The sequence below is a fragment of the Aegilops tauschii genome, chromosome 7 (assembly GCF_002575655.3).
Source record: "Aegilops tauschii subsp. strangulata cultivar AL8/78 chromosome 7, Aet v6.0, whole genome shotgun sequence".
Classification (NCBI taxonomy): Eukaryota; Viridiplantae; Streptophyta; class Magnoliopsida; order Poales; family Poaceae; genus Aegilops; species Aegilops tauschii.
This window is the reverse complement of record NC_053041.3, coordinates 642,837,497-642,850,029: the sequence shown is the minus strand read 5'-3', so window position 1 is coordinate 642,850,029 and position 12,533 is coordinate 642,837,497. Positions and strand designations below refer to the sequence as shown.

At 45.4% G+C, this 12,533-nt stretch overlaps 2 protein-coding genes across 2 annotated transcripts; both read right to left on the bottom strand.

The window, feature by feature from the left end:
- Positions 1-686: 686 nt before the first annotated feature.
- Positions 687-1,518, bottom strand: LOC109766605 (18.1 kDa class I heat shock protein-like). Its single transcript, XM_020325377.3, has 2 exons — positions 1,416-1,518; positions 687-1,302 (listed from the first exon to the last, which is right to left on the bottom strand). Exons 1-2 carry the CDS (start codon positions 1,516-1,518, stop codon positions 878-880), a joined length of 528 nt encoding a protein of 175 aa, XP_020180966.1. The 3' UTR covers positions 687-877.
- A 4,176-nt stretch (positions 1,519-5,694) lies between these two features.
- On the bottom strand, positions 5,695-6,723 carry LOC109766621 (22.7 kDa class IV heat shock protein). Its single transcript, XM_020325392.3, has 2 exons — positions 6,466-6,723; positions 5,695-6,363 (listed from the first exon to the last, which is right to left on the bottom strand). Exons 1-2 carry the CDS (start codon positions 6,509-6,511, stop codon positions 5,951-5,953), a joined length of 459 nt encoding a protein of 152 aa, XP_020180981.1. The 5' UTR covers positions 6,512-6,723; the 3' UTR covers positions 5,695-5,950.
- Between the last annotated feature and the right edge of the window lie 5,810 nt (positions 6,724-12,533).

The following is a 12,533-nucleotide window of genomic DNA, read 5'->3' as shown; positions in this document are numbered from 1 at the left end:
TATGAACTCTAATGATTTTTGTGTAGAATTGTAAACTTGTAATGTGACAAGAATACCTGTTTACCACTTCTTGTAAGTCTTCGCAAAGTTGGATAGATTTGTTAGTAATTTAAATTTGTTAATATGTCTTTTTTTACTTAGGGCCTTAGTCAGTTTTGAACAAAAGTTCATTGTTGCAGGACTTTATTATTCTTCCATGCTATAGTTGTTTTTATGGTTGAAGTTTGGAGTTAGAAGATCTCTAAATGGGTATTGTTTTGTCTTATAACCTATTGATTTGCTTCATTGAAAACAGATTCGTTGTAGGACTTTATTATTCTTGCACGCTATAGTTGTTTGTTTGGTTGAAGTTTTGAGTTAGAAGATCTCTAAATGGGTATTGTTTTGTCTTATAACCTATTGATTTGCTTCTTTGAAAATAGATTGGTTGTAGGATTTATTATTCCTGCATGCTATAGCTGTTTTATTCTTTGAAGTTTTGAGTTATAAGAGCTCCAAATGGGTATTTTTGTCTTATAACCAAGTGATTTGCTTCTTTGAAAATAGATTGGTTGTAGGACTTTATTATTCTTGCATACTATAGTATGTTTGCTACTGTTTTGATGCGTGTATGATGAGATCCAATATGTGTAATTTTGGTTTCATCCACCAGACCACAACGACACCAGCTAGGTCAACTTGTGTAATTTTGGTTTCTTTTTAGATTTTTTTAGCATTTAGAAATGTGTTTTTCAAAATGGGTTCATATGTATCCGGATTCATCCATGCACTTCTCGCAGCATGTATATGGAAGCGGATCCTCTGGCCTACTAAATGATTACATGGATCTGTTGTGTTGTACGAGTGTCCTGCTGTGCGTGCATTTGTGTCGCTTGCCTCATTCGTTCTTGATCAGGCCACCGCTCTGCTTGCTGTTGGCGAACGCGACGAGCCAGAGGAGCACGACGGCGAGCACGACGTTCAGGACGACGTATCGGTGCTTGCCCAGGCTCGTGGCCAGACGCCACGCCCGCTGCTCAACGGCCCGCCACGCCGCCGTGTGGCCGCCGCTCCAGGACAGGCCGGTGTCCTCCTCTTCTCGCGGCGCGTCCTCTTGGCTGTCGTCGGTGGAACGGGGCACCTGGATGTAGAGGACTCCCTTGTCGAGCTGGACCTTGATCGCCGCGGCGTCAAAGACGCCGGAGAGGTCGAACCGCTTCAGGAAGTGGCACCACTGCCGGCCTCCGTTGAGGGCGCGCTCGCCGCTGATCTTGAGGCTCCCCGACGGCTCCACCTGGACCTTGAGCTGGTCCCTGGTGAATCCTGCAACAACGGCATGCCGCATGCGTGTCGATATGCCAGAACGTACGTGTGTGGACCGAGTGGATTCAGTTCCTGCATGCAGAAATGATGGCAAAAGCAGCATGCAGCGGTACCTGAGACGTCGACGATGAGCGTGTCGAAGTCATCCCCATGAAGCCATTCGCTGCGGCGGTCGACTTCAGCCACGGCGCGAGAGCGGTACCCGGCCGCCTCCATCTCTTGCTTTGCTTTTGCACTTCCTCCTATCGTTTCGTTGCTTGAATGCGATGGAGCCGAGTCGTGGTTGGATTGCAGCTTAGGCTGTGAGATGGTACTGAAGTGGTACTGATCCGTTACGACGTGCTGAAGTGTGGTAGTTCCATGCAATTAACTCAATGAAAAGGGAAGAAGATTCAGAAAAACTGATGCAGATTTGGCCCAGAAACCATCGATGGCCCATTTTGCAAGTTGTCGGCCCGTCCTTGTCCTGTTCTACAATTTCCGTCATGCTCTGGCATTGCGTGGGAAACTGTTACCGACGCATATACAATAGGGTTTACATATATTTGCGGTGGAGTAGATGAAGGAAAGGAAAGGATACCTCACCTTGCCTTGCCGGACAGCATTCTGAAATACTCCCTCCGGTTCTTTTTAGTTCGCATATAAGATTTGTCTGAAGTCAAACCTCGTAAACTTTGACCAAGTTTATAGAAAAGAATACAAACATTCAGAATGTGAAATCAACAACATTAGATGCGTCATGACTTTAGTTTGCTTGTGCAATTTTAGAAAATCTTCACCCAATCTTTTTAAAATTAAAGATGTTATATTTACTTATGTTTTAAACTTGTTCAAGACATAAATTTCCCACATTTCACAAATGTACACGCATTGTTGAAATAAAATATTCATATATTTATAAGCGAATAAATTATTAAGGGAACAAATTTAAAATAGCTAAATTTTAAAATAAACAAGAAAGCAAAGAAAGTAAAATAAAAAGGATTGAAAGCCAAAAAAACAATAAAAGAAAGTGGAATTAAAAAAACCTCACATACACAAAAGATTGTGGAAAACTCGTCTCCAACATTAGACCATGGATAGCCAAAGAGAAAGCCGACACAGAAAAAGAAAACAGAAGGATAATCACTGCCACACTTGCTAATGGGCCACGGCCAGCCGTACGGGGCGCCACAGGGCGACCATGCTGTATATCACACAATAGTCGAGGGAAAATCTTATTTGCTGCTCTATGCAGCAAATTGTCAACGAGTCCATAGAGCTAGTGGCTTGGCCGATCGAATTACCGTACATTGATTTCCTATTTTAGGTCTACCTATTCTGGTTTTGGGAAGCTTTTGCAATGTTCTCGTTCGGTTTTCGTTTCTCTCAATTTTCTATTGGTTTTTATCCGTTTTCCTTTTTTAGGTTTTTCTTCTTTGTTTCTTCATTATATCCCTTTTTTCATTTGCATTTTTATTATTTTCATCTGTCATTTATATTTTTTTAGTTTTTATTTTCTTTTAAGAGTGTTCCCCAAATTTAAAAGATGCTTTGGTTGTTTGAGAATGTTAAAAGAAATTCGCAAATTTTAATTATATTCACACTATTGATAAACCTTTAAAAAATTAAAAAAAGTTCAAAATATTTAAAAAGCATTTTTTTCGTTTAAAAGTGGTTAATATTTCCATGTTAGTAATTACAAACCGACTAAAAACTAGAGTAAAGCAAAAAAACCATTAGAAAAGAAACAAATCGTAAAGCAACACAATTCTTTGATTGGCACAAGGAACACCGGAAAAGCAAAGTGAGGTGAGACCTATAATAGTCGAGATAAGCTTTGCGCCTCCGGAGCGCATGTAGGTCGAGAAAGGGGCTAGGGGCGCACCTCAAATTTTAGTGATAACTTGTCGGTTAACGCGAGGAATAGGAGGTGTTGAGAGCACCAGACCCCCCTCCCCCCCCCCCCCCTAGCAGCCCTGCAATTCGAATCATTCTCGTGGACCCGTCATCCTCCCGACCCCACTTCTTTGACACCGTCTTGAGCCCATTTGAGTAGTCTTTTTTTTGAGGGGTAGCCCATTTGAGTAGTCGACCATTCGTACAGGCGAGCTCGAGCGGGTCAGCCCATGTAACACGCTTCCTGCTGTGTGTATTCTTTGTGTTGTTATCTTTGTAGCGGTACTGCAGCGATCTGGTTACTGTAGGAGTCATTTTTTCTTCTGAGCATTTTCGAAAATATGAAATTGGTAAAAAGTGAATATTTTTGGAAACATGAATAAATATTTGATATTTCTGAATATTTTACGAAAAAATCATTTTTTGTTGGAAGTTTCCGGATCTTATTAATGTGAGAACAAATTATTTTTAAATTTTTGAACATTTTCTGAACTTCGAAAAAAATTAGGGACGACAAATATTTTTTTGTTCAAATTCTTAGCATTTGGTGGAAAGCATGAACATGTTTTTGAATTTGTGAACTAACTTTGAAAACTGAAATTCTTTTGAAATCGGCATGTATTTTTAATTTCTAATTGGTAAATATTTTTTAGTTTTGAAAACAAGATTATTTTTTGAAATTCCAAACAATATCTGGGAATCCCAGCATTTTCTGAAAATGCCGAACATGCTTTCAAAGGAGAATACTTGTAGAAATTCGGAACACTTTTTGAAACTAGTGAATTTATGACAAAAAAAGAAAAGCTTGAAAACCAGAAAAACCCTTCTATAAGGTTTCCAAAACTGGAACCAGAACCCCTCTGCTTATAGCTGAAATGGGACTACTTGGTCGCCCGGTCGGTCATCCGTGTGTGAAGCGTTGACGGCAGTTCGACGCAATGTGGATCACATAGGAAACACGCCCAGTTGAGAGACCGTGACAGATGATGACGAGCTGCGATCGGGTGTGTGCTTGTTTGTAGTGCTCAGAGAAGGCCCACGGCGTTCGAACCTGAAAAATCGGAGGAACCGGAGTGCGCGAGACGGCCACAACCAAGAAGGGAGGGGCATGGTAGGAGGTGGTGCGCGTCGCCGCCTCACCGAGCGCAGAAATGAGTTGAAGAGGAGCTCATCGACGGCAAGGTTGAACGTGGACGTCAGGCCAAAGAACACCTGCAACCAGTGAACCACCTACACAGCAACACAGATATATATCAACGACGACACACTTCTCACATTGCTTGGTCGAAGGAGGGAAACCGTTGCAAAATTGAAGAGAAAAAAGTTGGTCTTGCTAAGCACTGCCGTCTGCTGTTATGTTCATTCCGTGCTCTGTAATGGGTAGTCAGACACTCAGACTAGACTCTTATTTCTACTGCTGTGAGTTGAACTTCAGTACAGTTGATTGCTGAATCATAGACAAATGTTGCCTTTTCAAATACTAGCTTATAAGATTCAAATAAACAACTTAGATGATCCATATGCAGACAAGAGAATAACTTGCATAAGAGAAACAATAGTTATAAGGACGGAACAAGAAAACAAACCATGGGTTCGACACGCATCAAGAAAACCCACTGTCTGCACTTGTACTCGAACGCAGACTATGGGGCAAAAAACCTGATGCACCAAACCCTGTTATTACAAACATGTTGGAGTAAACCACGTTAGGTGCGCGCGTGCATGGCGCAAGTCCATGACCGAGCTTGTTAGCTAGCCATGCGTTTGCATGCCAGCCAAGTCAGATGCATGTTGGGCCGGGTCGTTGCAGTTGAGTGGATGGCTGGACGTGCATGCATGTAGGAATTAGGTAGTGGGGTTAGCAGCGCCGAGTGTGGCGGCTGGCCAATGTGTGCGTGGCTGCGTGTTGTTAGTGGCCGGGCATAGCGGCCGGGTTAGTGCGTGCGTGAGTTGCTTGTACTGGTTATTTATAAGGTGATCAGATGAATGAGAAAAGGCAGCCGTGTTGGCACAAACAAAAATGTAGCCATTGTAATAGCCAAGGAAGAGAGCCTATGGCAAAGCCTGTTTGTGTTCTTCCTTGGTACATGCGTGTGTGTGTGTTCCTGAGTTCCACCATCGTGCGTCTGTGTGTGTGTGTGTTCTTGAAAAAAACCACAAGAGAGTTGAGAGAGGAGGAAGAAGAGAGGCGCTGCGAGGAGGCGGCGCCAACAAAACACACAATGTAAATGAAGGTTCTAGCTGAAACGCATGGTACTACATGTCTGGGAATAGATAAATAGATGGTGGCCGATCACATCACTTTGGTCTTCTTGCTGCTGTGGAGGAAGAATAGCAGATCAGTAAATCACAGGATGCAATGCAAAGGACATGAGGTCATGAGCTAATCACAAGTTGGCGTACAAGTTTTATGGAACTTAAATGATATTTCCCCGCAAAAAAAAAACTTAAATGATATATTCTTTTTTTTAGGGAACTTAAATGATATATTCTTGTGGTTACATTGAACTCATTTCAGATCAGCAATGCAGGAACTTGATACAGAGCCAGTAAAGTGGGACCATCCATATATAGTAGTAGTAGTAGTAGTATGTCTTTATATCCGATAGTGCTTGATATCTTGAGACCTGGATTTGAACAATCCCGCGTTCCAAATCCTACCTATTTACAGGGTTCTTATTCCCTATTATCAGCGGAGTATATGGAAGCCGATCCTCCGACGTACTAAACGATCACATCGATCTGTTGTGCTGTACGAGTGTCGCTTGCCTCATTCCTTCTTGATCTGCCCACCGCTGTGCTTGCTGTCGGCGAACGCGACGAGCCAGAGGAGCACGACGGCGAGCACGACGTATCGGTGCTCGCCCAGGCTCTTGGCCAGACGCCACGCCGGGTGCTCATCGGCCCGCCACGCCGCCGTGTGGCAGCCGCTCCAGAACAGGCCGGCGTCCTCCTCTTCTCGCGGCGCGTCCTCTTGGCTGTCGTGGGTGGAACGTGGCACGTGGACGTAGAGGACTCCCTTGTCGAGCTGGACCTTGATCGCCGCGGCGTCGAAGACGCCGGCGAGGTCGAACTGCTTCAGGAAGTGGCACCACTGCCGGCCTCCGTTGAGGGCGTGCTCGCCGCCGATCTTGAGGCTCCCCGACGGCTCCACCTGGACCTTGAGCTGGTCCCTGGTGAATCCTGCAACAACAGACATGCCGCATGCGTGTCGATATGCCAGAACGTGTTTGAAACGAGTGGATTCAGTTCCTGCGGAAATGATGGCAAAAGCAGGAGTGATACCTGAGACGTCGACGATGAGCGTGTCGAATTCGTCCCATGAACCCATTCGCTGCGGGGGTCGACTTCAGCCACAACGCGAGAGCGATACCCAGCAGCCTCCATCTCTTGCTTTGCTTTTGCACTTCCTCTTGTTGCTTGAATGCGAGCCGAGTCGTGGTTGGATTGCAGCTTGGATACATTCATATATTTATATATGGACGTGAGAATTTTGTTTGAGGAGGACGTGAGATGAAAGATATACCATATCTGCGATATGCATGGAGATGAAGGAATGGAAAGGATACCTCACCTTGCCTTGCCGGACAGCATGCTCAAATATATATATATACTTGGGTCCTATAGTCTACTCTTACCTAGGTTATCTCCCTTGCTTGTGTGCAGGTCTTTTCCTTGACCCTGAAGTGGTGCCATGCATCTCCTTCTTCTTCTTTTCTTTTTGTTCGAAACTTGGTGCTACTACTTCCATTTTATAACTTAAGGCATCTTTTTATTCGGAATGTTCCAACTTAAGCCATATGAATGGAAAGGTAAGCTTAGGGGGGCAGGAATCAGGATAAGAAGATTCAGATGGCCGATGAATCCTCAATGGAGTGTCAGGTTGCGGATATATCCCCCTTCTACTCTTTTTTTTCTTTTTGAATTGAAATGGAGACAAAGCTTTGCCTTATTATATTTATAAATTAAGTTCCTGATTTTTTTATAAATTAAGAAGAGAGCATTATTTTGAGGAGGCCCAACACCTAGACAGGAAAATACAAAGCCTACTCTCACGAACTCAATACAATATGGCGGATTTGTTGAGGCAGACCCAATTGTTTCTCTACTTCCAAAGCTCCCGGTTGACAAGCATGGGGATCCAAGGAACTGTCTTGCGCCTATGGCCTTGCCCAAAAATGTTAATGGGTCCAACTTAAGGCATCTGTAATTTTCCGAAAGATCCAACTTGAGGCATATGAATGGAAAGGGAAGAAGATTCAGACAAACTCATGCAGATTTGGCCCAGAAACCATCGATGGCCCATTTTGTAAGTTGTCGGCCCGTCCTTGTCCTGTTCTACAATTTCCGTCATGCTCTGGCATTGCGTGGGAAACTGTTACCGACGCATGTACAAAAGGGTTTACATACTAATTTTCACTGATAATTAATTATACCCCATTGAACGCTAAATGATAAACTGATAACCTGGCATCCGCGTCATTTGTGCAATAAGATAGGATGAACTAAAATTTGCCTCTGTTAGTCCTATTATTACTCATACATCACAATGAAATTTGTCATTTGACATTTTATTTCATTTTGGTTTTGTGTACATTTCATATGCAGAGAACATAGGACCTGTAAAACTCTGTTTTCCCCCAAAAGTAATTATGTAAATATCTCATGTCACTACATAATATCTACATGATTAAACCTGGCACGGAGTATATATGCACGTTCATCCAAACAACATGATAAAATAAAGGCGTGATAGGTCTTTAGCTTTTCTTTCCCTATCCCTTGGCAACTAGGGTAAACTCTCCCTTTAGAATTTGCTGGTGAGCCCGAGGATCCACCTCCCCTCTATCTGCCGCTCCGACGGTCTATGGCGGGAAGGAAAATCTCGGTGTCTCCGCTCCGGCTAGTAGTTTAGGTTAATGATTTTTAGTCCTTGCTGGTGCGGTGCTTTTTTTCGAGTTTGTCTTTCGGGTTCCGATCGTCCTCAAGTTCGTCCAACTGGACGTAGTCGACAAAGCTCCGGCATAGATTATTTGTTGGCAACAATCTAGCCGGCAATTTGACTTGTCGTGGTGCGAGCAGATGAGTCGACAAGGAACGGATCGTCAACGAGTCAAGATTGGAGAAGCACGAAGACAAGAGTCAAGATTAGGCAGAGATTGTTAGGTAATCTTGATTAAGTCGTCAATGTATACATGAGGTCCAGTACGTTAGGAAGCCATCGTGTGTTAGTTTGGCTGGTTGAGTCCGTTGGTAATTAGGCTAGGATGATTAGTAGGAGAGTCCGGTTGGGATTAGTACTTGTCCGTGATGGTGCACATACTAGTTGAAGTTTAGCACGGCTAGGAGTCTAGCAATCGTGTCCGAGTAGGATTGTTTTGGTCGGTTGGTCCTCTTGTATATATATACCAGATTAGACCGTCAGATTGTAACACCGAGGAAAAGAGGAGAAACAAAGGGCACGACAGGAGCCCTTGGCTATAAAAGTTTTTTGTGCGCATGTTCGTCGTACTGTGATGTGATCGATCCTGAGGGGCAAGTTCCTACATTATTGTCGTTTCCTTGGGCGAAGTGGTTTGGGTTTCTTGTCGTGTGACGAGATTTGATGTCATGTGCTTCAGAACTATTCAAGAGTTCAACGTCAACGACTACGGCTCCAGGAGTTGGTACTTAGGGGCACGTGTACAAAAACTTTTCCATTGTCATCAACAAGGTCAAATCAGATCCAGGAGGGGAGCGGTGACTGTGGCGCATCGACAGTTCATTCTAGCGATGGTAGTGATCATTCGGTGGTCTCGAAATCTTGATGTAATTTTGTTATATGTTTGAGGTGTTTTGTACTTCAATGAAGTTTGATAGTAGATCTGGTGTCTCACTAAATAAATCAGTATACGTGAGCGATATGTGTCCTGTTTTCTTCTCTAGTTCACTCTTGATTTTTGAATACAATTCACTCCCGGTTTTGTAGTGTGTTTAGACCACTGTAAAAATAGCATGCTACAACGTTCTGAGCAATGCCTCACTAAATAAATTAGTGTGTAATGTCTCGCTTTTTTAACACAGTACAGACGCAAGCGCTCATACATATGCGCATACACTCACCCCTATGAACGCACATACGCACACCCTACCCGTATGAGCACCTTCGAGAGACTGAGCCGGCATATCATCTTGAGATTTATGAAGTCACCGTAGGCGCCTCATCGTCGACGGGAACATCTCCTCCCACTAAAAGCGCATCGCCGGAAATCCTGAAATAAATCTAGGAATAATGCGAGCACCAGGACTTGAACCCTAGTGGGATGGGGAGACCATGGTCCAATACTTATATGTACACGTTAAGCACACATAAAAACACTATAAGGCAATAAATCCAAAATGAAATACTAACAAGCATTTGTGTCATCTTGTGAACGAAGATAAAATCATGAATTTCATTATAATATTTTAAAAGGTTGAATTATTTTGCTTATCCTATGTTGTCATATGTCAGCAATATTGTATCATATAACATATTGCAAGGATCAGACTCGTATTCAAAACAAATTTGTTTGGATGTCAAAATGTCTTACCATAGCATAACTTCCGAATTTGGAAATGGTTTTGGTTGCACATTATCCAAGCCACGTTCACTCCTACTAGATTGGATCAGAGTTGTGTCCATTTGTTTTCCTCCTTCATGGTTTCTCTTTGACCTCGTTCGCATCGTCCTCTAATAAGCTCCTTGTTGATGTTCTTGCCGAAGTTGTATCTTATAGGTGGATCACGGTCCTTCTCCTTCTTTCCTTGCCCATGACACCCTTCGAGAGAGGTGGGACGAGCATTGTATATGACAACATCGCAGAGAGGATTCCCGAGGGTAGTCTGAGCATGTCACCTATGTACAGTGCATGTGTACGACAATTGGGAGTTTGCTTTTCAGTTTTAACAGAGGAAGTCAAGAGCACTCAACAGAAGTTTTCGGTCAAATAGAGGGAGTCTAGGATATGTCTAAGGGAATGACGATATGGGGCAACCGAGAGTGCTATCGTGAGCAAAGCGGCCCGATCAGGCACCAGACAGATGGGTAGAAAAGTAATTATGATAGTTGAGTTCAAGTCACGTTGCGTTAGAGAAGAAACCCAGGGTTGCTTTAAATCTACCGATTTGGTTGATATCAACCCTCAGTAGGATGAGAGTTTCACTGACATACTCAATGGCGGGCTGGCAAAGTCACCAATAAGGAGGTAAAATCAATAGAGGGTAAGATCACCAACGATTAGCTGGATATATGGGGACACAGGGTCACCATGACACTGTTCATTATTACGCTCAATACATTCCTAGGAACACCATTAAGGAGCACAACATTGTTGCCACTTTCAAGGAGAGATCAAATCCATGCACATCATACGTTCCTGAAGCCATGCGACTGAAGAATCGTGTCCATCGTAGACCAACTGACTGAATCAAAATCGTGTCCATCATAGACCAACTGACCGAGTTAAAAAATTTCATAAGATCCAGCTTCAACACAATCATGGTAATTTTTCACAAACGATAGCTCCAAACAAGAAAAACAAAAGATGCCCAGACCCAGATCCAACACAATCGTTGTTTACTGTTAATTTCATTGTCTTTGTCTCCTTTTGTTTTGTGAACTTCTCAAGTAGAAAAAGAAAAAGATGCCCAGACCCAGATCCCAAGAATCTCCAGCTCACATCCATTGATACAGCACAAAAACTAACCAAACACATATATACACATAATCACTTTCAGGTTGAGAAGAAACATATAAATGTTCACTTTCAGGTTGAGATGCGCCTGCCCTTGAGAGCTGCCCTAACTATGCAAACAGTAAACATACAACAAGTACTTTTAAGTAGCATGAAAACAAGAACAACATAGGCAAGTGAAATTCTACAGATTGTCAGCAAGGTGATCACATCTGGTGACAACTCCACGCTATCGAAACAGCAGCCACTTTGAACTCTACAAGCTGATCTGATGACTACTCCTCCGAATCTAGACAAACATGACAGAACTTTAGACAACAGAGAAGAAACTTGGGTCCAAATTGAAGACTCTTACGGGCTAAAAGGAACAAATTATATATAGGCTCTAAGATAGCACGTATCACAATGGTAATACTGGTCTCAGCTGAATTTGAAATGTGTGACTACAAACACTCACTTCAGTGTGCTTAGCATTTGATTTTGAAACACAAGTTGGATTACATTCACATACTAATCTGCTACATCTCACCGTCCCCCGCATCGCTCCCTCCCCGGGGCGACACGGGCGGCGACCCCCGCCCCTCCCGCAGCCTCCCCAACACCAGCCTCCTCTCCCCCTCGCCGTCGCCGGTGGCCTCCGGCAGGCAAAGCCTGCGCGGAGCTGCCGGCGGCGGGGTGCTCTCTAGCTGTTGCTCGCTCGGGAGGAGGGGAGCTTGCTTGCAGGTCGCGGCTGTCCGGCGCTCGGCCTCGTGGTGGCGTCCCTGCTCGCGGCAGAGGCGGTCTCCGGCATGTGGCGTGGCGTCTGGTCGCGGCAGTGGGCGCGCCGTCGCGGTCGTCGGTCTCGTGCGGTCCCGATCCGATCTGGGATCCTGCGGGCGGCGGTTGGTGCGGATGGTGTGGGGTGCCGGGGCGGCGGCCTCGGTCCGAGCTCCTGATGTGGCCGGGGCATGGACGGCGCGCGCTCGCACGGCGGCGGCTCGGTTCCGGCTGTGCGCGTGGGCGCGGTGACCGGCCGGGCGTGGTGGCTGCAGGCGCGTGTCGGGCGCGGTGACCGGCTATGCGTAGCGGTTGTGCTTCTCTGGAGTGCGAGGTGTGCTGCGGAGGGGGATCCTGCTCGTCTGCTCTGCTGCTTCGCATGTGCAGCTCCGACTGGATCTGGTGCGATGCGCTTCGCAATGCGGCGTTGGTTGCTTCGGTGGTGGTGGCCACGGTGGTGCTGCGGTGGTGGACGGCGGCTTCAGCCAGTGGGCGGTGCGTGTCCGGTCACGGTGGATCGTGGGATCCCGTGGACTGAATGAGGTCGGCCTCCGCAGGTGGTGGCTGGTGGGCGGTGGTCGGTGGTCGGCGCATCTCCAGGAGAAATCTTTGCTCCGGCCTTCTTCGGAGCTGGCGACGGCAGCGCCCGCGGGTACCGTGATCTTTCTTGGAAGCGTCGTCGTGGAGATGTGCTCCTCCTCCCCACGGCTTTGGCTCCAGAGGGAAACCTCAGATCCGCTGGGTCGGGCGATGAAGGCGTCTTCGTGTCTTTCTCCTCCTTGGGGCATCGTCTCGGAGCCGGCTACGACTGGGAGACTAGTGCATTGCGGCATCTTCGCCGCTGAGGCGGGGCGCTGGTTTCTGTTTGGCAACGATGATGTG